Consider the following 27,682-nt stretch of genomic DNA (forward strand, 5'->3'; position numbering starts at 1 on the left):
GTGGATGTACTGTTATGTAATATTTGGCAACTTTAATAGCTAAAACATGACAGACATCAAAGTAGGAGTGCACGTCTACCATTTAAATAAATACAGAAATGTACTGTTTTACAATTGAATTTTTATGCAAAACACAAAATAAATATGGATCCATACAGAAGAAAGGTTCCCAATAATAAATATGGATAAATACAGACTGAAATGTTAAATAAATACCCAAAAAACTTGAGCCCTAATTATATTAAAACTCAAGAGCGCTGTACTGTTGGAGGGGTCGCCCCGATTACAAGGCACAGAGCATGCAGTCTACAAACACTGGGCATGGAGTCTGTGTGGAGCGCTCATAGATGCACACACGCCCTGGCCGGGGAGACTCCGCGCGTTGCACAACTGGCATTTAGTTTGCTGGAAAGGAATGACATAAAGTTAGCATTTCGGTTTTAAATTTATCTATACAATATGGATATATAAAATGTAAAGTTCGATCAAAAGAAAAATATAAATAAGGCCGTGTAGACTAAATGCTAGTGCCGTATATCCTGACTCCTAGAGGCAAGGGTGTTGTGTTTTTTTTGGGGAGTAGTTTCGATTAAATTGTCCCTGTGAGAGTGTGTAGCCCCCTCCCCCTCCTTAAAGGTCATGAGTTGGGCTGGTATCCGTGCCCTAGTAATCTCCATTTGCAAGTGCATTGAGGGTCATCTCTTCTTCCTTTAAGCCTCGGGGAGGGGTGGGTTTTGCCCCACCTCTGTCCGGTCTCAACAGGTGGGGCCGGTTCCTAAAGTGCTGGTAGGTGGGGCTGCTAATTAAAAGACAATGGGGGGGGGGGGGGTAGGAATCTCCTATCCCATGATCTGCCTGGGGGAGGTGCCATAAGGGCAGGACCTCAGTGCATTTTCGACCTTCGGCTGAGGAGACGTGCTTTGGACAGTCGAGGCCTACACGCCGCAGCTCACGCGCTTGTCTGGGAGCATTCCTCGGTGCCCTTGCTACAGTCTCGGCTTCTCTGGGTACCCTTCTCTTGTAACCCCCTGCCCTGCCTGCGCCCACGGTGCCATGCCTCGCCTCGGCAGACGGGTGCCGTTCTCATACTGCACCATGCCCTTCTTGGACACCTCGTCGGGGAGAGTCGGTAAGTGTTGCTCTTTGAACAGGTGTTTCAGTTTTCGACATCCCCTGATACTGTGACTAGAGCGAAAGGCATGCAAAGTATGTCAGGGCTGGAGGGCCCACGCCGTGCTTCGAAGGTTCCTGGCACGAGGCGGACCCCACCGCGCTCCGCACCGGGAGGGGTGTGCTCGTTCTGCAGCCCCGGGGCCGAGCCCCTCCCTCATCGATGGAGCCTACAGAGGCCAGTCTGGAGAGTTTACCTTTAACAGGAAAGGGGCCTTGTGCCGGAACCACCGTCCAGAGTGTTATTGTTCCGCACACCGGATTTCTGAATAGTATTTAGTTAACAGGATGACCTCGTACCCTGGCCGGGTTATGTTCGTCTTTCTAGATGGAATACGTTCTAGTAGTAGTTGAACTAAGTATCTAACTTTCAGCGCAATACTGCGGACGAGGTGTTGGCAGACTATAGAGACCGTATGTAGCAGAAAGCCGCGCCCAGAGGCCCTCTGGGTAGTCTAGAGCGCTTTGCGCGGCGCCTGCTGCCCCCGGAGCCCCTGTGCCGGGCCCGCCTCTGCCGCCGGCCCTTGGCGCGCGGTTCCCGTATGACGGCCTCATTACCTGGGATGGGCGTTCCCGCTTCACCTGCTCGCATTCCTGCCATTCCTTCCATTATTATCCAGCGTGTTTTCTTTTTCTCCTCGTGTTTTTCTTCCGCCCTGTTGGTTCATGTGCCTCCAGCCCGGAGGCGCCCTGGCGTATGGGGTTTAAGCACACGGAGGGGGCAGGGCAGGGGTAGCCACGCGCTGGCGTACCTTGCTGCCTGGCGTGGGTTACTCACCTTCAGGACGAGACACACGTGAATGCCGCCCATGTGTGTGTGTGTGTGGGTCAGGCGACAAGATTGGGACACTTCACGATCATTGTTGTGGATGCTGACGTGTGGGTGGCCTTGTGTTGCATCGAGCAGTGCGCGCCCACGCCTTTGGTATCGGTGTCTCTCTAGCGAGGCCCGAGTTTGGACTGTGGTGATCTTGAGCAAGATCTCGTGTGTAACTAGCTGACACCATAGTGTATTTTTCCGACTGCATTCATACGATTCTGGTCCCTCCTAAGCACACATACTACGCCAGCACTTGTGTATCGGACGGAAATCGTAGGTGAGTTCGTACTCGTCAGTAAATGTATTACCCCAAAAATGTCGGGGTAGGAGAGATTGATTGTACTGTGAGCCCCGATATGCAGCAGAGCTGCTTGTGTTGTAGTGGAGAGGGTATATGGCAACTCATGGCTGTTTTTATCTGTCATCAGCATCTATTTACCTGTGTGTTTTGATAAGGGCGTGGAGGCAGTGGGGGCCGGAGAGCTTGTTATGTTTAAGTCGCCACGCACCAGAAAGCGGTGCTGTGCCCCTGGGACAGACTTGCTAACTATTTTTGTTCCGTGCCAGGATAGTTCCGCCAGTATTTCCGTAAGGCGCAGAATAGGTGTTGCGGCACCTAGTGGTTTTTTTGTGTATTAGTGTGAAATGGGGGGCAATCCACGACGGTAAAATACTGTTGCCTGGAGACACCGGGAAATTCCGCGACGTTCCCACCTCGCCACTTGTAATGATGACCCGCTGCCACTGAAAGAGGCGCTGCAGCTTGGACAAGTTGGGCACCTGTCATTGGAGGGAAGGCCTGCGTGGTCAGGAAAATTGTGTGGTCTGCAATAGACTGCATCTAAAACAAAGTATGCCCCCCCCCCCTGCAGTGGCAAAGGTGAAACTGGAGTCTACCCGTATTGGCGCAGGATGTTGTGAAATAGTAGTTGGGCCACGCTCCTGCAGTTTCCTTGCTGCCCCACTGGTATCTCGGAGGGCCGAGCAGCAGTCCTGCCTCGGGTCTAGTCGGTGGGATAAACGTTGCTGTCACAGTATAGCACACGTCACTTGGGGGGGGCATACTGCTTGTTTATGGGAGGGGGGTGTGTTTGAGTCTAAAGAGGGGCATCTGCCTTTGTGTCTGGCCGACCGCTGCTTCGAATCCGGGCGGGGTGGACTCAGTCTTTCATCCATCAAAGCTAATTGGGTACTATCGAACTGGCTAAACGTAATGCTTTATATTGGTAAAAGTGACCTAGGGGTGTTCACAGTGCGTGCAGAGCTGCAATCCCGTCAGAAAAATATAGTTTCTACAAATTATGTGGTTCTAGTGATTCGGTGTCACATGCAAGCCGTGTATGAAGACCCGACTCCCAGAAGCCAATTCGTCATCTACAGTGCTTCGCTTTAGTTGAACTCCCGCCTTCCTCCAGGAACCCGGCAGTAAGTCTGGAGCCCTCTGAGAGTCAGTGGCCGCAAAATAGGTTCACGCTCCTTCCCTGCGGACACTGGGTTCCCTGGCGCCCTTGGCTAGAAAGCAGCTGTAATCAGTAAGCAATGTAATTAGCAGGTATGATGGTGGTTTTATAAATTATATTTTATTTATTTTCTCTGTGCCTCTATGAGGATGAGGACTGTCACTCTTTGCCACTTTATTGATGTACATTTGTAGTCCTTCTCTATTTTTGTGAAAGGTACAGGTTTTTGGGGCACACGTTCTGGTACCCTACCATGGCACGACCTGTTGCCGCGTCTCTCCCGGTGCCTGGGCTCCTTTCTACCCCTGGGTGCTTGGCAGCAGCCGGGCCTCGCCCGCTATCCCCTGTGCCAACCTCATCTCCGTGGGACGCCGAAACCGGCCTAATCTCTGCCCCTCCATGAGACCGCTATTGTGCGCCGAGTTTCAGCGCCTCCCCTCGCATTTTTTCTCTTTAAATCTGTTTGTTTTCCATTTTTTCTTGGCTCAGAGCCAGGTGCTGGCTTCTTGGGTTTCAAAGAATGCAGACTTTTTCTGCGCCCGCTGAGTTTTCATTTAACTCGTGTAGTGCACATCACCTGGACATATAGTTGAAACATTGTTAGATGAACACCGTGTCAATCTGCCCTCCCCCATTGCTGTGCTGGAGGTTTGTGCTCCCTTATTTATTTTACGTTAAGGGTCAAGTTTAGCGATTCAAAGGAGAACGATTCCACATGTGAAGGCATCACAGTGGGTCTATTTTTCCACATTTTTTTTTTTTGGGTGGGGGGGGGGGGGGGGAGGTGTGGAGGACTTGGATGGCAGAGCTCCTCTGATTAGAAGGATTATATTAGGTCAAAAAATAGAGGCATATTTGTAGGATGTAAAACAGAAAAACAACCTTTCAAGAGACACCATAAAATCCCTCTGCCCTCCCTGCACACACCTTGGGTGTTCCAGGGTGGGGAGCGGGCGTACAGGGGCCGGACAAATGTGTGGCCGGAAGTTAAAAGCAGCGCCTCATTTCCTGCAACAGGTTCCTTTTTATGGTGACTGGCCCTTTCTATAGTCTGCCCCGGCATCACTACACCTGCTACACGGATTACTATGTCTCTGTGCTCTGGTATTATCCGGGCAGCGGCTGACGTGCCTCAGCTCCAGCAGAACACAACTGGTTGTGGTTGCCCAAAGAAGAGACTGCAACCTGCCCCACCCCCACTTAAGGCTGTGCGCTCTGACACTGCCGCATTTGCTCGGTCCCAGAGGTAACCCCATCCTGCTGGTTGGGACAGGTGGCCTTCTGGTCTGATGCAGATCCCCGCGGTCGGTGCATTAACGCACTGAGCTGCTCGACTGGCTGGCTCTCCACTCCCCATTGTGACGCCTCCTGGGCGGCTGCACCTTCTCGCTGCGCCTGGCTCACACCGACTGCTGTGTACCTGCTCAGGGCGTGGCCGGCGCTGCTAGGAGCCAAGCGGCGCAGGTGAGTGTGTGAGCCCAGCGCCGTCATTCCAGGTCTGGAGCCGGCTGCGGCTCGGCGCGGAGGACGCGGGCAGCCAGGACCCTAGCGCCTCCTTCCTGCTGCGCCCCAGGAGCGGACCAGGCGCTGCCAGAGTACACAGGTGGGTCCCGCGTCCTCTTTTTATAAGACGTCCACAGAGGGAGGTGGCAGCGGGACTACAGAGTGAACGGGGTAGGTACCCTAGGAGCCCTGGGAGTCGGAGTGGCCGAGCCAGACCTGACTCCACAGAAAGACGCACTTAGATTGTCGTTTTGTTCCTATTAGTTACCTACGTGACCATAAAACAAACGTAAAGAAATTGCGCTGATCCGTGTGGGCACCTGTTGGGCTGAATTCAGGTGTCTCATCTTGACCCATCTGCAGTTTTACTAGGAGAACAGTGCTAGGTTAATTTGTTTGTTTTTAAAGTTGAGTTTATTTCTTAGAGCATATACTTATGTTTTTTTATTAGAGCTTAAGGGCAGTGGCTAAAGAAAACTACCCCTCCCGGCTATCCAGTTCTGCTTGCATACAGGCATTCGTGTTAGAGGTATTTGTGTAGCGCTTAAACACGGGGTTTCCAGGCGCTTGGCGACCTGGGCCTGGAAGCTGGTGGTAGATGACTGATGCAGCTGGGTGGCAAAACTGTGTGTGATGGATAGATTTTGTACTTGCATAGTGCAGGTGCACAGGAGGCATCAGAAACACTGGATGCGAATGAGCGCTTTACCTCAGTTTCTAAGTGCTATGATGACAAAGGTAGGTAGTGAGGGTTAAGAACAAACTGAGGCAACTAAACATGGTGTGGAGCAGCCAGGTGGTCGCGTGCTCTGGCCCACTGATTGCACGTTTCCGGCCACTGAGAAAAGGGATTTGCAGACTGAAGGGACGCTGTAGTGTAGAGGAAGGTGTGTGTCTGCATGGGGCTGCCTTGTAGTGCCGTATCATAGTGTCGGCGATCAAATGGAAGGTGACCATATAACTCTTGCGGTAGGTTCACCCCTGCATGGCAACAGTGGCAGCCTGGCAGCTTTGTTTTTGTTATATTACCTTCGCTTCCGTTTGAGATGGAAACAATTTTTTTGTTAGCCTCCGCGTATTATGCAGTAGATGAATAATTATGTGGCAAATACGGTACGGTAAATCATAAATTATGTGGAAGACACACCAGCTGGCGATTCTCACAGTTCCTCTGGCAGTAGCTTACATTTAGTTCCCAAAGCTAGGACTCCTAGCTCCCTGGCACACGTACCAGCTGAATGAGGCCAAGACAATCGGGCCAGGGGTTATGTTGTACCAATACGGACGCTGTTAGCTGATCTTTTCGTATTGTATGTGCGCCCGGTGTTTGGTCACTCCTGAATGCAGACTTGGTCTCGGGTGTCTGTAAAAGAGCCGCCGCATTTCTTGTGCACCTGCATGGTCAGGGTGCTCAGGTTAGTGCATATTATGAAATGTTTATTTTAGGTCTGCGGCCATGCACTGCACACATGTAAACATCTGCAGGCCTGAGATTTAGTGGTTTTTCAGGTGTTTGTCTTGGGGAGAGTGACGTTGAATTTTTTTGAATTGCAGGAAGAGCGCTTCGGGGGACAGCGTGTTCTTTTAACCGCTCCCCCACAAGTGTGTGTGTTTCAGTAACTTGGCCACTGGTTGCATGTTGGCCTGTGATCTTGGGTATGTCCTTCCAGCACTTCATGGGTTATTTAACAAACCGAGCCAGCCCGTGTGTACAAGTATGCTTGGAAGAAACGAAGAAATCAATAGACCCCCCCCCCCCCCCCCCCTCCCCCCGCTCTTCAATTACTTAAACTCTGCCATAATGACCAGGGGAAAGGCCAGCAATCGCTGCAGATGACTGCAGAGGAAAAGTTACCTAAATTACAAGCAAACCCAGCAATCTCAACCTCTCGGTGGCAGGGAGGGAGTTTGTCAGTCCCTAAGGCGGTTGTGAAGTAACGTCATGAAGTTTACTACCTGGTGCACTGCCATGAACTGGTGCATAGGGGCAGAGGAAGTGACGTGCCTAAACCCTATTACTGTGCGGGTTCATCTCCTACTCGTCTTTCTTTCAGGTTAGAGCGAGCCTATAACACTTCATTCTGTAACATATTCTGAATAAGTACTTCGGCCCCATCAATTCCATAGAGGCCCATCACAACAAGAGTCCACCTGGGGCATCCTTGGGGCTTGTGCTTTTTAATGATCTATTTCTAAAGCCCCCTCTGAAAATATGAAAACTACCTTTGCAAAACGATATAAATGCTCTGTGTCAAAAACATTCCCAATCCGGCTCTGCCACCCCATATCTTTCATATCTAACCAACCCTTCCCCACTGTCAAGAAACCCAGAGTCTAATGGAAAACGACACCAGCCAGAATACTTCGGCGGGTACGGGGGAGCAACCAGAGGGATGCTGTTCTTGAGCGTGCAAAGATTTGGTTCCACTGATCGCCATTGCTCGCACTAGTGTTGCAAGATTCATTAATGGTCATGGCGTGTGTGATATCCTATCGCTGAGGGACCACTGAAGGAGCGGAAAGGGACAGGTAGCAGCTGTCTGCATGATAAACATAACCCAGGGCGGGGAAGGGATCAGCTAAACATCCAAGAGAATGGGAAATGTCTCACAGGCCCTCCCAAAAATAGCCCCCCGTCCCTTTGTTTCGCATGTGGCACGTGTCCCGCAGGAGGATGATCGTGGAGATAGTAACAATGTTGTGGAGCACCTGGCAAAGCAGGCAGCAATACAATTTAGTCCCCTTGGCACTGACAATTTTGTGTTTTAGATGTGGCTTAAGAGAGCATCTGTTTGAGAGATATTGTTACCAATTCTGTCTTTTTTTGCTACATTTTCCCCACCATTGGCATAGCAAGGGAATGTAGTGATGTGTGTGTGTGTCCGTGTGTGTCCGACCCCCACAGTAATGCTATCCAGCCACTGTCTGGCCCAGTTTAAGCAAATTGGCATTAACAGTGTCTTGTCGCTGGATAATGGTATGGGATAAAAAGATATTGTTGGGGATTGGAATTCTGAAGATCTTCCACTCGGGAGAGAATCTCTAAGGCGGAACTAGCATCACGCCAGGTGCTTTTTATTAATATGAGCACTCCTTATAATGGGGGTGGAAGGGTCATTGGCAGGTGCCAGAGTTGTTGGCTTTAATTATGGGCATTTCTTCTCACTAATTACAGGGTCTTGGGGATATGAGGGCTTTGTTGCTCATTGACTATCACTGGTTAGTGGCCCAACAGTGGACATTGCTCGTCACTCATTGCATGTCCTGGAGTGGGTAATTACCCCATGCTAATTACAGGGTGTGGGCTGGAGTGCAGTGCTGCTCCGTGACCACAGACCCGTAGCTGGACGGGCATATGCAGAGTTCTTGAGCATAGCCCTATGTCCTTGTGGAATGATGCTACTGATAGGAATTTGAGGAATTAGCCTGATTGACGCTGAGTAACCAGCTGCGATTTCCTTTAATGAAGTTTGATGACGAAAGAAACCAGAAGAGCTATTTTTAGACTGAGTCGCCACCCCCTGGGCGAGCAGGCCCTGGGAGTTGTTGCAACATGCTCAGTGACACACAGTGACAAGCGGAGCCAAGGCTGGCGAGAACATTGTTTTTTGCTGCTGGTCATTGACTTTCGGCCACCAAGTATTTCCTACTTCAATGGCATTCTTCCGTGTTCCTGGGACTCTGAGTACTGGAATTACCATGAAAGTCCTTCTCCCTGGACATGCCACAGAGTTGGTTTTAGTTATCACCCTTGATGATCTGCGTCTTTCACTAGAGCAATGGCTCAGCCTTTTTCGTTCTGTTAGGTTTATCAGCGACTATTGAAGCTATGTCACCTCTCCGTTCTCCTACAGAGTCTTGAGGGGATGGGAGTGAGCAATGATGTAAACACTTGGTTCTTCATTTCTGGTGCACAAAGAGAGAAAGCAATTCATCTTCCTCCATTCGGCTCCGCTTCCCGCCCCTTAGCGAGAGGGGTTACTTAAGGCTCAGCCCGAGTTCCATGCTCTATAATCTCTAGTTGGCCCTGCTTCTTGTGTAAAGAGCATGGATTCACCTCTTTTTTACTTACCAGGCAATTCAAAATTGATAGTAACTATACATTCATAGTCTGGCATGACTCCCATCAAAAAGCTTTACATTAATAAGATGTTCTTGGATGAAATCCAGTCATTCAAAGTTGAACTCTGAGAAGACAGATGCATTTTTTTGCAGTCAGAATTCCAAATCCTTGGTTGAACTCTTGGTGGCTATGCTTATTGGGAACTCCACTTCCTCCAATCAACAAGCACACAACCTAGATCTAATATTTGATATTATGTCACCTTTTTCACCCCAGAGAATGAAACTTCCTGTATCATGCTTTTTGACACGCAAAGGACTTTAAAAAATTCTCCACTGCTCCCAATTCACTATTGCAAAATCACTGTTCAAGCACTTCTCTCGTCCACACAGGACTATGGGAATGCAGTCTGCCTAACTATGCGGAAATGCTTTAGTTACTTCACCTACATTTAGGCATGATCACTTCTGATCTTCTAGTTACCTTGCAATGACTCCCACTTCAAGAGTACATCCTTTTAAAATCCATGCACGTATGTCGCAAGGCCCTGGCCATGATCACCCTGCTAATATTAGTAGGTATGTTCCAGCGCGATCATTATGCTTTGCGTCCTCTAATCTTCTGGTTACCCCCCCAATCGGTGGCATCTCTCTCTTTCCTGGTAGAAAACGCATGGAACAGTTTACTGCCCATAATTGGATCCATGTTTAAGCACCTCACTTTTCATAGCGCTCTTAAAACCTGGCTCTCAGGATTACTGATCTGTGAGCTGATATGACCCTTCCATGTTCTCTGTAGCACCAGGATACCTAGCAGTGTTCAGTGTTTGTGGTTCACAAATACATTCCATTTGTTTACATTGTTTCAGTTGAAATACAATGAACATTAGTGACCCAGCACCTTTACTTAAGTATGTTCTGTTCGTTGGCGGTCTCTGTATCCAAACATTCTACCTTTTAAGTACTGACAAATATGGCTACAGCAAATAAAGCACTGGTTGTGCGGGGGAGATAACATAAAATTCGAATCAAGGACATGTGGTGATGAAGTAGGTTTTGAAAGGTAATGAGCATTATTAGTTGGCGGTGCACACAGTGTACCTGAGGTACGGAGAATGACTGGAGAACTACAAACTCTGCTTTGTTGCTGTGGGGCCAATGTTGGACTTTGCCATGGGTGTGCCTTTGCTTCACGCCTATAGTCTGATTGGCTATATTCTCATCAAATGTACACTACCACCACTGAATTATTCAATAGGTTGCAAGTTACCTTGACAAACGACCATAAGCCGATGCCTTACATGAGAGCGTAGAACGGTGTTGTGCATGGCGCTGAGTGTTTGCCAAGTCAAGAACCCATTCTATGTCCACATGGGTTTGTAATCTGCAGGCGGTGAGAAGTGCAGTGAAACTGATGCATAAAGAGCTGCAAACAAGCATGAGTGGGGGGTTAGCTTAAGTCACACTGGTCAGTGCTCAATCTCATGAGTACATCCGAGCCAGCGAGAGACGATGCCCCTCATCAGTTTGTTATTACGAGTGTTTGTGGGCCAAAGGACTCTCACCTGGTTAAACCACTAAGAAGAATGTGACTCCACTGGTTTAGGTCATGAGGAAGAACACTTGGCCAGTCCATGGTTTTGCGACCAGGGGTGCAGTCTGCCATAAAACCTATGTACAAATAGGTTGAATGAATCACAAATTCCCTATTTACAGCAGGTCACAAAAGCACCTGCCTAATGAATATTAATTAAGTTTGCTATTAACGACTCCTTGCGATTGGCTGCAAATGCAGGGATGGTGGCTTGCAAAGAGACAGCAGACCTGCGTCCTCACATTTTAAATAAAACTTTTTTAGAGACTGGTGCTGCTTTAAATAAAATATTTCAGTCTGGGAAGACACTGGGGTGAGCGGGTTGTAGACACTGCTTACTCCAGGACCCTCCCCACACGGTGCCAGACCTAATAGTCATAGAAGACGCTTTCCCTTCACAAGTCTGTTACAAGCGCAGCTTTGCAGTCAGTAACATTTAGATGGTTTTAAACCACCATTGATGCATTTTATTGCTACCCACGTTAAAGGGGAGGATGCCCCTCCAAATTATAATTCTTAATCCGCTACAAAAGTCATTTTGCGAATTGAGAACGCTTTTCTGGCTTGCAGGCGGGCTTTGATGCATCCAGCCCCAAATCTTTTGAATAATTGTTTCTGTTTCAAACACTGAAAAGTACGCTGGAGACTGTGATGTGCAATGCATAGCTGCTGCTGCTGCTGCTATTCTAATGCAACAGATTCCAAACCAACCATGAACTCTGCATAGGAAATGGGATTCTAATCCAGGGATTTGCCATCTGTGCGGAGTAAAAAAGATGCTTACAGCTCGTCTCTTGCAGATGAAGCTTAGCTGTTCTTTTTGAAAGAATCCACAGCTTTTCCTGCCAGAATTAAATGGGGATGTGGAAAACAATAACGGGCTGAAGTCTAGTCATCCTTTTAGACTTGCCTATATGTGATGAGAGAGAATGAGCTCGCGAACTCAGTGTGCACCATATCTAGGATTCTGACACCTTGATTACAGTGACCTATACGATGACTTTCACGCATGCTCTGTTGTGACCTGTGCTGTTCTCCTTTTTCTCTTGAAGGGAAGACCCAGTACCATGCCCACGAGACTCTGAGACCCGGCACAGCGGTGAGCCTGGCCATGGAGCTGAAGGTCTGGGTCGATGGCGTACAACGGGTGGTGTGTGGCGTGTCTGAGCTGACCTCCTGCCAGGAGGTGGTCATCGCATTGGCCCAGTCTATGGGTAAGTCCCTCCTGTTTGTTTTTTCAGAATGTATAATCTGAGCAGGAGTCCTCTATGGGGAGATTGTCTAGAAAGACTGATTCCTCTGATAGGTCGTAATGGCTGGGACTGACCTGGTCAGTCACATGACCGTGCAAGTATGGCTACCGTCAACAGACCTGACATTTCAAAGACAACGGGCCACGAAAGGATTTTAAGAGTTGTCAATAGTCTCACTGGTATTGTTGCATATCATTGTTATGGCATTGTAGCTCTTTCAATGAGTTGGGAGTTTGAAACGTTGTGTTGGAAGTTTGTACATATGAATCTTCTTAACAGGTATGCATGTCCATTGCTCGTTGATTTGTGTGTGTCAGATAACGGATGGAAGTGAAGTCTTGAGTGACTCAGTAGCCAGTTAGCTGCATATTTGGGCTGTGTTGAATGTATGTTGAGATTTCTGTCTTAGTGTGCTCTTTTTGGGATAGTTTATAGGCTGTAATGGTATTCAGTGCTGTTGTGAGCACAGTGAAACCAAATTGTATGGTGTACTTGTGTGCTGTGGTTGTATGTATAATTTTCTGCCTAATGGCAAAGCCCATCTGAATGGATGAAGTCTCGCAGATAAAGGATAAAGTGGTATAAGAGCCGCATTTTCAATTTAATGATTGCGTTGTGGTGGAAGATTGCATTAGCCAATAATTCTTTTACTCTGGTGTTGCACATCTACCACTAGCTCCCCGATCCCATTGTAGTTGGTCTCGGTACAAAAACATAGCAGTCTTATTACTTGGCTGTTCTTCCACTTTCGAGGTGATCACTTTGAACAAGGGCAACTTGGCATGTATTTTTCTTTGCTGGAGTTTCGTCGGTACTATGGGTTGCTGGTGCAGGTCCAACCAGAAACTCTCCTAAATGGCAAGTGCAACTAGGTAAGATTTACCATCTGTAACTCCAGATCTACATACCTGGAAGATAATCATATGTATATATCATCACGGTACATGTATGTGGAGGTAAACAAAGTAAAACTTTGCTTACCCATAGAAAGTTACCTTTACAATATTTTTGTCCTCTATATTCTTGCCGCAATATTTTGACCACAATGTGTTTGACTCAATATTTTGTCTAAACACCCCGTCTTCATGGGATTTCAGTCAATGCTACACAGAAGCTGGAAATTAAGAACCTTTGTGCTTTCGGAGTATCCACTACATGGCGAGGCAGTCGATCGCTTCACTACAGACATTGGTGTTGCAGCACTGCGGGTTGTCTTTGAAGCTGCTAAAGCGTGCAAGAGTAAGGGGGCTGGAGGAGCCAAGCTTATTTTTCCCTTAAAATATTTTTTTGAGTTGTAATTTGACGTTCTGTTGCTAGCTTCGGAGGCTTTGTCCCAATTGTTAGGATGGGAATGCCCCCTTCATGTTAAGCAGGCTTGCACTCTTGCCCTGAATGACACAACTATATTTGAAGTTGGAATCCTAACTTTTTTGCTTACCCAACTAAAATGCTAATATAGGTTGTTCAGAGGCCCCAGCCTGTCCATGGTTATTCCAGACTTAAAATTCTGTTCTGGGAACTGGAGGGGTACACCAAGCATGCCCTCTAATGTGACATTAAAATACTATTACAGTATTGGGTTGTGGACATCTAGTGGTGGTGGCACAATTTATGTCCATTAATAATGACCAACCCTTTTTCCTGATTTATAAGAAATGAGGTGCCTACTGGCCCGCATGGATGTCCTTAGATGTGACATACAAACTCCTGGGCAGATATCCTGTGTGTGTCATGCATGTATCATAAAGTATGTGTGGTAGCAAGACTGTATTATAATGAGATTATGATTGCTGAGACTAGCGGGATCCATTTTGGCACTCTCATGGTCTGGCATGACACGAAATGGGAAATACAGCTTCACCAGAGTGGAAGTTTGTTGCCTGCATTCCTGGACCTTGGACACTGCCATATGGGAGGATGGATACAGGGCTATCCTTAGAAATTCTAAGAGGATCTTTTAGAAGGAAATGGGGGATTAGTCTTTTCCGAGCACTACCATTTTGGTTGATATTAGGAGAGTCGGGGTAAGTCAGCAGGTTCTGTTGTGAAGATTTAGGAAGTTTCTAGGCACGACCTGTCTGGTCCTCTTTTCCTGACTGCTATTTCAGGAATGCTGATGGCAAGTGCGAGGTCTTCATACTACATTGTGCCCGTGTTTTTTATACTCCTGCTGGTGCCACATCATTACCTGCTGTGAGGTCCATCATTATGCATAAAGGCTTTGTCTATGCTACATCCAGAAAATGGAATTGGAAAGGGATCCACTCTAAACCACTTCCTGGATTAAGAGAGTGGACCAACCGCCCCTGTCTGGCTCCAGTTACAAGTTTTTGTTGGTCATGAAAAGAAGTGGTCTGTAAATAGTTATTGTGAATCGGACCTGGTGTCTGCATGATCTGCAATGTCCAGAGGTGAGGGGTCATCTCCCGAAGTCTACGCACCTTGCTAGAGAAGCTGTGGTCCTACCTAGTATCAAGAAACCTGCCTGCCTGCTAAAAGGGATTATCCTGGAGCAAAAGCCCACCCATATTCCCATTGCGTGGAGCACCCGGAAGGGCCAATTTGTACCAGATGTGTAACCATCACTGATTTAAGCTGTGAAGTAACCCATCCTTCCCTACGCCAACAGCGTGCCATCTGGTATCACTGCAGCATAACTCGAGCAACTAGTTCTGCCGCTTCCTCAATAAGCTGTGTGTCCTTCAAAGGCAAACAACAATGCAGAAGTCGTCGGAACGTTCGGGAGAGTAGTGTCTGCTAGCACGAGCCCTTGTGTTCAAAATTTGGATGAAGTGACCTACGGGTTATCAAACATTGTAATTGCTTGTCCAGCCTGAATGTGTGCTTGCACCTATGCCTTGTTCTTGCCTTTGACCTTTTATCTCTGCTAAAACACGGTAGAAATTGAGGGGACCATAGGAGATGTGTTAAAACACTGTCGATGGTGTGATGAATGTTTTACTCGTCTAGAGCCCAATAGTTGATTGTTGAAGTTTAAATGAACCCAATGAATGTGTGCTACTTTATTTTGCTGAGATAGTAAAGTACTTTATGGTTAGTCACTGACCACAGCACTAGCTATCCCAAGAATCCTTGGAGTGCCTGCATCACTGCCCTGAGAGTGAAGTACAGAAAGGGTTACTTGGCCCAGTTTGCGGAACTGTAGTGGGATGGATCCCAGGACATCAAATGATCCCTACCATCAAGTTTGTGGTCATTTAACCCTTTTCTGCCCTGCGCCTCCCCTCCCTGCTGGTCTCCGACACCCCTGAACTTGAATGCTCTCGTTCTAAATGGTCGTCTACCCCTTCACAGGACTTGAAAGTAGCCTGGACCTGTTCCACCTCTTGTGATCCTAAAAGTTGTTCATCTTCGCAATGATGTCAGAGGGACACCCCCACAGTGCCCCGTGTCAAAGTATTTGATGCCCTCCCATGAGGTCCCCTAGACCTCTTCCCAAGCCCTCGGAGAGCTTCTCCCTCGTACCCTCAGCATGAACTTGTACCAAGTCCCCGTGACTTGCTTGTCATTTAAGCACTAAGCACATGCAGTGTGTGGTAGTGCTCTACCTCCTAAACAGGATCTAAAACGAATTTTTATCCACCCACAGATCCTAAATAGGTGTCTGGGTTTCTATGCGAGTGTATGGCATCTATAAATGGATAAAAAGCTTCGCTGCTAGTACACGCTCCTCTTGCTAACCTCGTCACTCGTGCAGGTTGCAAGTAATACAGTGAGGATTTTTGTAACATCCCAATCGCGGGCTGAGATGCCGGAGCAGAGTAGTCCGATGCTCCAGAGGCCACGCTATGACGTGCAGCAGAAAGCTTCACATCTTTCTTACTTGCGGAGTTTTATTGAAGTTATGGATGTTTTCTAAAAAGGGGAGTGAGAAGTATACATTTCTTTTGGAGGAGGGGTTAAAATGAGGAAGCCTCAGTCTTAATTGGGGAGACATTTCGTGTATGCTGATGACTTGAGTACCTTTTGGACAAGGGAAGCTTATTTAATATGTAACATAGACAAACTTGGATTTGCTATAAAAAGTAGATGTGCGTGCTTCCTGGGGATGTGTGAATTTAAAACACATTGCATGGCAGGTCCCTTGGACCAGAAGAGCTGAATTTATAAGGTTTCCTAATCCTTCCCTCCCCTTGACCCCCCCCCCCCCGCCAAACACACACAGCGTGCTACTGAAATTCCCAGCTACGGTATCAACGGGTTAGTAGACCAGCTGGAACAGAGAACCCCATGTAGAGCCCTGCCTCATATGGTGGATTATATACCAGCCCAGCTGCTATTGGAAATTATCCTAAATGTCCAGATTATCTCTGACTTGAGCATCCAACTCGGGGTCTGAACGAGAATACACCGAGGGCTTCGGTTTCAGAAACTGTATGATAGAAGGCACTTTGGGTATCCAGAAATAAGAGGGAATGAACCAAGCCTGGGGAAGGAGTGAAGCAACCCACCAGAACATTTTTTGGTCTTACTATGGGGAAGGTGCCAAAGATGGAAAGAAAATAATGCAAATGAATGTTGCAGAGGAGGAAGTACGGGTAGGTAGCGTCAGCCTCCGCCCTTCCCTGCAGCCCAGGAGCCTGTCTCCTAGTGTGCAACCTATCCAAGGGTCAGGGAGAGTTGGGCACGTTCCCTTGCCTCATTTGCATGTTGTGAAATCCCCGCAGGGATTACCTCATCCCAGCAGTCCTGCCCGCTGTACCGAGAGCTGTAGGGAAAGCCATGGATGTGTGCCGCTGCGCACTGCAGGACCAACTAACAGGACAAAATAGTGATCAAATAAAGTTGGTGAGCATGTACCCTATTAACCAGGCTGTGCCCAGAACAATACTGGGCAGCTTTGCAGAAGGGAAGGGCGGTGGACAAAATGTGGCTGATTTTACTTTACAGAGGCCACTCTAGTACCAAGCGGTAGAGTACCGAGGATTCTACGAAGGACCTGAACACAATGTTGAAATGGAGACCTCCAGAGACAAGATGGTTACTTGGCAATAATCCATCCATTTATTTACTCAAAGGCGAGGATCGGCTGCATGGTGGTGGTTACACGTTTTTCATGCTAGAGCTTCATTGAGGGCCCTAGACAATGGGTGCGTGCAGTTGTTGCAGAAGACCATGTATGGGGTCGGTCATATTGCACTATATGAAACCCAGACCGTCATCTTCATACCTAGATGCCACACGAGATCATGCAAAGCAATAAAAAATTCACACCCAAAATAAAGTTGATAATTTTGTTACACTAGCCCCTCACAAGTACACTTGTAAATACGTGTGAATGTTAGTACATGCAATGCTGGTAATGATGCTGAAACCGTTTTCTGGGAGGAATACTTTTATATGTAAGCACAACCCTTAAGTACGAAGTGACCGGGATTGTAGTTTTGTCTTAATGGCCAAGTTCTCCTGGTCTTCCATGCAATGCTGCTAAGCGCGAGAGTTAAAAAACAAATCTCATTCTGTTACATTTTCTTTTTCTCCCTCCAGGCCAGACTGGACGGTATGTTCTCATCCAAACACTGAGGGACAAGGAAAGGCAGCTTCTGCCTACTGAGCGGCCCTTGGAGTACCTTTCAAAATGTGGACAGTATGCCAACGATGTGCAGTTCATACTGCGTCGCACGGGCCCCAGCGTGGCAGAGAGGCCCTCCTCGGACACCACTGGGCAGCCCCCTGAGAGGATGTTCATAAGGTCCAGTCTACCCCTCAAGCCAAGGCCTGTAAGCACTGAGGTGACGCGGTCTAAAGAGCCTCGGAAAGCTCTCACCTTCAACCTGGGCCCCATGGGCTCGAACGAACTGTTGGCCAAGCACAGGTTAAAACATCAGCAAAGGAATGGAATGGACTCTAAGGAGAGCAGCCAGTCTTCCCAGGTGAGCAGTAAACCTTCCAAAGAGATCAGCCAGTCTCCCAGGGTAAATGGACTATCTTCAAAGGAGAGCAGCACGCCTTCGAAGGAGGATGTATTTAGGATGGTGCTGCGTCAGCAGGAGCATCTGCAGTCCTTGGAGCTCCAGAATGACTCTGCCGGAGCAGATCTTCAGACCTGGGAGAACAAGGGAGGCTCAAGGAACCAGGATGAGCTCCTTTACCTGGAGCAGCTCATCCGCCGCAATGAGACGGAACTGGGCTATGAGGACTTCTGGCACGATGAGCTGCAGCAGGAGAGGGACCTGGAGCGTGAGCGCCAGGACAAGATGCAGCAGCTGCGGGCCACTGTAGAGGAGTACAAGCAGCGCATTCAGGAACTGAATTCCCAGGCGGAAGCCCTGGAAAAGGAAATTGAGCGAGTGCAGCAAGAGAAGGTCACCCCAAGCCCCGCTGAACTCCAGGACATGGTGAGCAGGATGAGGCGGGAGCTGGGCTCCAAGACCAGTCAAAGCTTGCAGCTGGAAAGCAACCTTTCCAACGTGGAGAAAGCATTCATGGAAGCTGAGAAGGCCCTTCAGGTAAAGCAGAGTTGATTTTTTTTGATAATGGAATTTCGATTTTTAGCAATGTGACTATGCACTGAGAGGAGTCTTGTTAAGGAAGAAGACATATAGAATCTGCCATGCTGAAGCGCTTTGGAGTTTAAAAATCCCAAGTAGCAAAAACCACTCGCACCACCCACACCTCAAGGAGCACCATCGGCTTCTAATCCACAAACAACCACTCTTCAAACTTCTCACGCACACATACAAAGCGTTACACAACATTGGCCCCACTTACCTCACAGCCACATACATTTCCACAGATCTACAAGACCCCGCCTTCTCAGTCAGCATCATACTCTGGCACACCCCGTGCATACACAGAACCACATCCACTGGTCGTGCCTTCTCCTACCTCACTCCTTAAGCCTGGCCTGGCCTGCCCCTGCCACCAGAGTCATCTCAGTTCTTGAATTCCGCAAGAAACTGAAGACCTGGCCCTTCATCTTGTCCCAGCCCTGTCTCGTCCCATATAGCTCCTTCAGCCCCATGGTATCATCCCGGGTGCAAAGCACGCCACACAAATAAACATAATATAACTAGTTACATGAAAATAATTTCTACTTTTTAAATAAAAAAACTCTGTGTAATGTAAGGTGGGTTTGTAGAGCGCTGCTTGTCACCCTTGAGGGTATCCAAGCGCTGAAACGTAACAAGACCGTTTTATGCAAGTTGCTTTTAACTAACCCTATTTCTCTTCATATCTTTTCCTTGCTCTCCCATTCCCCTTTCTCTCTCGCACTTGTTCTCGCAGTCTTTCACTGTCTCTCTCTTGTGCTCTTCGACACTGTTCTGTAGTTTCAGTAGCTTAATTAGCAAGGCCTCGAGGACTGTTTCCGGGCCATCTGTTCAGATACTTTTTCACCTGTTTTATTCTCTTTGAGGTCGTTATTTACTTCCACCAGTTTTCTGAAGTTCCCAGTTTTGCAATTTAATTACTGCTTAGCTGAACCTGTAATAACGGAGGAGGCCAAAAAGGCTGTTAGAGACCGGCTGTATTTTGGATGGTAGCAGAACCATAGTTCTCATAGGCGTAAAGTGCACAGCAGTTTTTGGGGGTTTTATTGTTTGCATTTGAAGTCGAAGCTTTTTCCGGACAAAACATGTTCCTGCTAGGCATCTTTTTAGGAGGCTGCTTAAGTTCAAAGCATGGAGAAGGGAAAGGGATGTGCCTTGGAATGAGTGTGTTTTGTTGGTGAGCTCCATGTTCCTAGTCCTGGGCTTGGTGCACCAAGATGACCTAGTTAAATCCTGGTACTGTAAGTGTGGAGGGATGTTTGTCCAGTCCAAGAGGGGGTGCCCAGACAGACTTAGAAACTGAGGCAGCCTGGCTCCCGTTTAATGCACTGTGGCAAAGGGCTATAGAACTGAACCTAGAAGGCCAGTTTACATTTTCCACATCTCAGTTGTGAGTATGTGATAACCGAGCAGGTTCAGACCTGCCCTTTCAAGTGCGTCTGAATATGCTCACTTTGGGCAGAGTAGGTAGCTGGATGTAAGCCACTGCTGTCGCTCTGGCCAATGCTGAGCCAGGGCACTGCCATGAGAGGGGGCCAGAGTGGAGCCTGCACGTGTGACTGGTACTTTGAGGTTGTTGTGTTCGTCTGCAAAAAGCACTATTGCAATTTCAAACACTGACCGTACATTTGCCTGACTGCAGTCAGTGGAGTAGAAAATGTGGATAAGATAACGGGGCCGGTAATTCCATATCATTGGGTTGCAAACGTCAAGATGCATGGCATGCATTCCGAGAAGCACAGCAGCATCTGCATTGTACACACGTTTACCCATAAATATTGTATCAGATTACTTCACAAGAACTTTAAGGTTTTCTGAGGAAGAATCCAGGAAATTAACCTCCCGCATTCTGATCCTGCCCACTCCTGATATCTTGACCATTGTCCCGATCTCTCTTCTACTCAGAAGAAAAACGTATATTCGTTTATACCGCTTTGTATCATCGAAGCCATCTACCTTGCTGTTCCCTCATGCCCTGGGTTTGGGGTGAACTGTTCATGATCCAGCCGTATTAAAAAAATGTCTTGCTTTGGCTTCTCCCACAGGCTAAAAAGAAACTCCCCATCTGCACTGTTTGTGCAGTGTCTCACTCTCGTGAACCAAAGGTGATGTCATCCCTTTAAAGGTCAAGACGCCATGTGATCTTAAACACACATACAGTTTGAGAATATGGGCGGCGTCGTATTTTTCTTCAACGGAATATCAGTGTGCAAACGGCTAGGTTCCTTCTTGAACCCCCTAGCATCATGCGGGACACCAAAATACTTCCCACATAACCCGCTCTGTAATCCGACACTCTTCCCGCCAAGCACAGGTTGGGGCGAAGAATGCTACCTGTGGACTGAAAGCAGGCCAGCGCACCTTCGGTGTTAATGGGCTAACTACACAGAACTCGTTTCCACCTATCTATAGTAGGTCTAGACAAAATTAAAGATTAGTGTTGCCATTGCTTTCACACAAAGAACCTCAAAGTCACCGAATATTTATGCCCAGGGAGCAGGATGCAGAACCTAAGGAGTCAGAGTTTTATGAATGGCGTCTGAGGTGTCCAGGTAGCTCTGGGATGGGGCTTATGCTGTCTGGTAAGGTAACTGGACTTGTCAGCGCAACTTCATAATACTTGCCGTTGTGTATATTTTTTGCATTGTGGATCATGCATCACAGCAGGGAAATACAGAGACCATCAACTAGAATGTTTTTTTTTCTTTTCATAAATCGTAAGCGCTCCACTCCTGCTTTTGCGCATAGGTGCCCGTCAGATAAGTCAATGGCCAAACCTCGAGATTGAGCCTTTCGCGTGAGAGCAGTACGTTGGGCAATAGTTCTTTTCGCTTACACACCCCAAAATGTAATTTGAGGTGTATGTGCAATGGAAATGGTTGCGATTAGGATTCCTGTATGCACATATCTTGGGAATGCTGGACTCTGGTTACTGGTCTGAAGAGGGGAGTATCGACCATGGCGGAATATTATCATTGATTGTAGTCCACCTGCGTGGCGTTCCTCACATGGTACCTACTGAGCCATCCCATGCATGTGCATACTCCTGGGAGTGTTCCCTGTGTGAGGTCTTGCACTCCCTTGGCAGGTGTACCTTTGCATGTGATGGCTAGCTTACTGCCTAACCATGTACTTGCTGAACCCCTAAATATATGAAAGGTCAGTGGGGTTTGGGCATGTGCCTGACCTGGGCTTGACACTTTCATAGTCCCAATGGCCTTTATAGACACAGGTTCATTTGGAACTGACCAGATTTCCGTGGAGGTCAGTCTGCTCCTGTGAACCAAGGACCGGTGGGTGAGCTGTGCTCAGCCTGTTGGGGGGGTATTTTAGAGGACGGGTGTACTTGTGCTTTTTTACAGAGTTATGGGTTTAAATCGGAGGTCATACCTGTACAGACAACAGCGCAGTGTACACCAGCACTCCAAAACTTGTAGCTGGCTGCTTATCGCTCTTACATAATTCATCACGGGCTAACTGGCATAATGGTATTTATTGGCATATATTGTGGTCATCCATGGCATAATGATGCCCAGCCTTAGCATAATTCTGGCTCTGGCCTGACTGGTAATTCTTGGCATATTTGGTTCATTTATGGTTTATGCTGACTTCCGGAGGTATAATGCTTGTCTTTGCAGAATGCTGCTGATAATTTTTACGCATGTGCATCCAAGGCCTGCCTCCTGGTGTAATACTGGTTACGGGATAATCCAGATTACTGGTAGTAGTATAATACTGGTGCTGGCGTGTTGACTGCAGTTCCTTGCATGTTGTGATCATTCCTGTCGTGATGGTGCTGACCCCTGGTATAGTTCGAGCACTGGTAATTTTTGTTATGAGCATCAGCGGCATGGTAATGTCCACCAGTGGTAAATGATTGCTCTGGCATATGGGTGGTAATTCTTAGCATGTTATGGTAATACATGGAATGATGGCCAGAATCTGTAATGGGTGTCAAATGTATATGCGAGGAAAATGTCAATCTAATTTTTAGGCACTGAACATGTACTTGCTCAAAGCTGGTATTTCAGGACAAAATGATGTTTCGTAAAAAATAAGCTTTTTGTTTTCGAGACTTGAGTCGATCTAGCCAAAATTAAAGCTTGTATATTTCATGGCTAACGTGTGTTTATGTAAACTGTAAAGCGGGTATCCGAGTGGTTACGTCTACTGCAGTCTTAGACCGTAGCCTGTAAGACTGGTGCAGCCTGTCTGAAATTCGAGCCTGTAGGGCCTCCATACCCCGAGTCCTGGCACAGCAGTATGATGCTGGACTATTTTTCTGGGTCTTGCTTTCTGGAGCTTTAATCGGAGATTTGTGTATTTGGCCCCCGTACCACTTTCAAGAAGACACTACGTTATTACTTATAAGGGCTGGGTTGAAAAATGAAAGTGAAATGAAAATAAGAAAGCTACTAATAACTAAGGGAGGCCACCCCCAGTGTGAAACCGGTGGCGCCAAGTACAAAATGTCAGCCCTCGCGGATTCTCAGAGCATGCTTATAACGCCAGTCTGTGCCTGGCTGCGCGTAGCAGAAGAAAACTACAGGTTTCGTTTCTGTTGCTGTCCTTTGTCAGGACACTACACTACCTATCTTTGTGGTGTTTGCGTTTTTCTTGGGAAAACAATGTATGCCCTTTCAACTGTCCACATGCCTCACTGCACTGAGTAAGTCCTACAAATACTAGATACCCGAGTCTTCCAACACTGTAGCTTGTACTCGCTTATAAAGTAAGTAGGAAGGGAAACTCCGTTTTCCTGTTCAACGAAGTACAGTTTAACGGACTTTAGTTCCCTCTGGTGGATGGTAATAAAAACTACAGAAACTCGCTGCGTATTGCGGGTTCAACTTGACCTCTAGGAAGGATATTTACTTGCAAATATGAAGGAACGTTTTAAGATCAATTAAAGTTTTGCTTTACTTTTTGCTGTGTTAGGTAATTTTTTTTTCTTCTATTGACGATTTAGGCAGCTCTTAGGGACTCGGTACTTTCTAGACCGATGGCGGTCTGCGCCGACCCTTCTCTGCTTGGGTGGTGTAGGACTTGCAGCACCTCAGCCACACGCCCTTTTCTCGTTGAAGTATACAAGGTAACCCGCTCTGCCCCAGTATTGCGCAAGCCCAGTGCAATGCTGCGTCCTCCATTTGCTAATCGGTCTGCACCTCTACACTTCTATGTCTTTACTTTGACCCGTAGATAGAACCCAACACTTAGCTACATGCGCCGGGAGGCTGAAAGCAAACACGTGGGGACATCTGTGCACATCCACTCCTCTTTCACGTCATCTCCGTGATGGGTCATGCTGCGCATGGGTGCGCACTTCCAACATCCATAGTAAAAAATCACTGTGATATGGTTTGGTTGCTCACCACAGGCACTGCTTTCGATTCATCCCTTGTATAAAGTGTTTGAAATGCGAAACACACACTGCTGTGTCTGTCTCCTTATGGCTCAGGCACGACAGGATGAGCTGCACAAACACGTGTGCCGTCACGTTTGCAGCCAAGCTCATACCTTGTACTGTTAGCAAACTCAAAACAAGTAGCTTTTACCAAAGTCTGCGGTACCTATAGGGCGCGATGCATAAAAATGTCAACTCTTGATACCAAAAGTACCGTCTCGTAGATGGTGATGGTCGGGAGTCTGCTTGGTGGCACATCACAATGTCAAATAAAGTCCCTTTAATGTTGTCTGAAGGCCGGCAGCCTGTGCTGATGGAGTTCGGATTATTTGCATGTTACTGACCAATGGAGGCAGCCATTTACTTGGGAGGGCACCAGCAAATGAGTGAGGTAGGCAGGTACTTGCCATCTTCTTATGGCTTTGACTAGCCTTTTGGTGCTGACATTGAGGTCACACAGTTAATGGATGGGGTACAAGAGGTCCACAAATAACAGGTGTCTAAGGACCAGGAAAAAAACATGTTGTGTAGAAACTGTTTCTTCTCCCCTTTAGCTTCAGCAGCTGTTCACCCCTATTTTCCTAATCACCCCATATGTAACCTTAACCTGCTTCATGTTAAAGGAAATCCCACAGGTGGACGGTCCCTTTTCCTGCTTAGGTGTGAAGCACGAGAACAAGTTTCCACTTATTTGTCTTCTCTCAAATCTCTGCCTCGCCCGGAAATAAACCTGCCCGTTTTTTCACTTCGCTTGCCCCATGTCTAAAGTGCTTTTGCTAGCGGACCCCACTAATCAAGTTCCAGGACACGCTTCATAGAGAGCGCTTTGCATGCATCTATTCATGCCTTCATTCAGTGCAGCTTTGGGAGTCAATGACGCACGGTTAACTGTGGTGGGGGAAAGTCGACCTGGCTGTAAACTTGTAAGCTCTGAGAACGTGGAAAACCTTTTAGTAGATTTACAGGATTGAGGCTATGCCATGTAAATGTACCTTTTTAAAAGACAAGTATTTATTACCGTCTAAACGCACCCCAGACCCGGTGATTCTGGATTTTGAGCAGTGCCTGTTCGGGCTCCTAGTTCAGTATGAGATCTGTCACTTGGGTTCATGGCTGCAGTTGGCGACCCACCTCTCCGGATGAGCTCCTGGGGGGAATTGCAGACGCACAGGACATGGAGTAGAACTAGCCACAGCCCGGCATATCGCCATGACATGCAAAGGACACAGGCTGGTAGGTGAAACCCTCGCCACCTGTTCTGCATGTAATGCTGCCTAGCAGACCTTTGCTCGCTACTACCATAAAATCCCTGACATTCCCCACCAAACGCATAAATATAATAATATAATCATGTTTGTCATGACCGTGGGCACACGTAGCCCTGCACTCTTCATGAGGTGATATTATGGTTGTCCAGTTGACCCTGGTGCTTTAGGTTGTACACCTGGATATTCTCTCATATCTTGAGCCAGTCTGGGTTAAATGTTGGCGCCTCGCATGACCTGTTTAATATCCTGGTTCCCATGAGTAGTGGTCATGTTTCAAAGTAGAATGAGCAATACCTCAGTTTCTTGTACCATGTATTTGCTGTTTCACAGGCAGTCTTCTCTGTGCTGGAAACATTTAACCTGTGTGGTATTCTATACTGTCGTTGGGAGATATGGGCAGGACGCACCAGTGGCTGTTTGGTGTCCTATGTCTTCTGCAGATAAAGTTGGTTGACCACTTTAGGGGATTTTATTTTATTCTTAATTCCACTGCGGCTGCAGGTTCTACATATGTGGTGGATGTATGACATCCTAGGCTCTTCATAGTGAGCACCGACAGGCCCTCACCTTTGAAGCTGTCTGTGTTTTAACAACCATAATGCACAGAGAAAATATTCACATTGGGAACTTGGTGTGTTTTATGATCCGTACATTATCAGACCCTCTATTGAAGGTGTCTAGTGGCTCTGTGTTGCTATGTTTATTTTCTGATGCTTAAGGCCTAGATTGGAGCTTGACTTGGTCCATGTATTTTGCAGGCAAAACATCAGGAACTGGAAGATTTGAATAAGGACCTAAGGCAGTGCAACCTTCAGCAATTTATTCTGCAGACTGGCACCACGTTGACTGCTGTGCAGTCCAGAACCGAAGAGGAACTCGACCTTGAGCACTCAGACCACGAACTGCCAACCTACCAGAGAAATGGAGGTTAGACCAAATGGAGCTAACTTTTTCCCCTCATTTTATATCCCTTCAGCCTATCCCTTTTCCTGCGCTTTGGGTAGCCTAGTAGTGCAGTTTTAATCATCCAACATTAGACTTAACAGCAATATTATTTGTGGCCATATTGGTTGGGATGGTAACTGCCAGCCTGGTCCGACCTTTTTATTATAATAGCAGGCCACATTTCATATGATTCTCTTGGATTTGCCAAGGAGTTGCGACAAGGCTAGTACAGGTGTTACATTTCACAAGTGTAGACTTTTGGGGGAGTCGACCTAACATGACTGCTGTGTTGCCGTTGTTAATTTTGTCAAACCTCTCCAGGTAATCATGGGATAGTCTCTGCGGAACTTCCAATTCTAAGTTAAAAGCTTGTTACTAATGCTATGTATCCTCTGTGTCGAAAACCACAAATATCTCCTTTGACCGTGTTACACTTGACTCTTCTACAATGTCAGTTCTAGGTGTATCATAGAGCCGATGTAGACTATTGGGAGGTGGCATTAAGGTGAAAGAACTTAGTAAATTGTTGCCCCATGGAAGGTGAAAATAGATTTTTTTTTCCCCAACCATAATTAGCGAAGTGTCTCGAATAAAGGGCATGTTTCAAAGGTAAGCATTACAGTGGGATCTGTAAAAGGCAAGCCCGTCCATGCAGGAGCTGATGGCTTTGCCAATATGCACAACAGAGTGGCTGCTGTTCAGCATGGCTAAAAGTTAATGGGGTAAAGGAGAGTAGAGTTGTGGAGTTGCATAGAGTAGTGTAGAGTAGAGTGGTGCGAAGTGCCTTGGAGAGGTATAGAGTGGAGTGGTGTAGGGTGTTGTGGAAGGAGTAAAGTGTCAGCTTGGAAGGATGTAGAGTGGAATATAGTTGAAAAGCGTAGTGTGTCAGAGTGGAGTTGATTGTTGTACGGTGATGTAGAGCAGAGTAGATTGTTGTAGAATAGAGTGGAGCAGTGGGATGGAATAGTGTGTCATAGAATAGTGGAATATAGTGGCATGAAATGGCATTGAGGGAGTTTCATAGAGTGGAGTAGTGTCGTGGAGTAGAGTGTTATCGAGTGGCATAGCCTGTGGTTGAGATTAATGGAGTAGCAGCATTATAGAGTGGAGTGCCGTAGAGTGGACTTGAGTGAAGTGGCGTAAAGCACAGTGGTGCAGAGTAGATTGGCATAAAGAGCACTGGCTTGGAATAAAGTGGTGTAGATGCATTGGCATAGATTGCAGTGACGTAGAGTGAGGTAGAGTAGTGCAGAGTAGATTGCAGTGGTGTAGGGTGGTGTGGCGCAGAGTGGAGTATAGTGTTATAGAATGCATTGGCGTAGAGTGGTACAGAGTAGATTTCAGTGGCAGTGTGCTGTTTTGCTGAGTGCAGTGGCGTAAACTAGAGTGGTGCATGGCAAAAGGCACTGGCATATAGTAGATTAGAGAGGAGTAGAGAAGTGGGGCAGAGTGAAGTGTCAGAGTGCAGTGGTGCACTGTAGACTAGTGGCGTAGAGTGGTGCAGTGGCATAGTGCGCAGTGTGGAGTGGCCCAGAGTAGAGAGGTGTAGAGTGGTGTATAGTGGCATGCAGAGCAGTGGCACAGAGTAGATTGGCATAAAGTGGACTGCAATCGTTTTGAGTGAAGTGGTGCGGAGTGCAGGGCAGTGGAGTGGTGCAGGGTAGATTGCAGTAATGTAGAGTGGAGTGTAT

The 27,682-nt window shown here is 47.3% G+C and overlaps 1 protein-coding gene across 11 annotated transcripts in view; it reads left to right on the plus strand.

Moving 5' to 3' along the window:
• The window catches only part of RASSF7 (Ras association domain family member 7), a 230,501-nt gene that overhangs the window by 193,370 nt on the left and 9,449 nt on the right, over window positions 1-27,682 (plus strand). For 5 of the 11 annotated variants that reach the window (XM_085644827.1, XM_085644820.1, XM_085644818.1 and 2 more), the window contains exons 2-4: window positions 11,662-11,823; window positions 17,371-18,332; window positions 25,805-25,973. In XM_085644827.1, coding sequence (XP_085500953.1) covers window positions 11,721-11,823; window positions 17,371-18,332; window positions 25,805-25,973 — 1,234 coding nt within the window. In that variant the 5' untranslated portion in view covers window positions 11,662-11,720. Of the gene's footprint in view, window positions 1-857; window positions 1,130-2,114; window positions 2,268-3,402; window positions 3,543-4,670; window positions 5,054-11,661; window positions 11,824-17,370; window positions 18,333-25,804; window positions 25,974-27,682 lie in introns of those variants that run through there. The other 6 variants (XM_085644817.1, XM_085644822.1, XM_085644821.1 and 3 more) reach the window with 6 other exon arrangements.

The sequence above is a fragment of the Triturus cristatus genome, chromosome 3_1, assembly GCF_964204655.1.
Source record: "Triturus cristatus chromosome 3_1, aTriCri1.1, whole genome shotgun sequence".
NCBI lineage: Eukaryota > Metazoa > Chordata > Amphibia > Caudata > Salamandridae > Triturus > Triturus cristatus.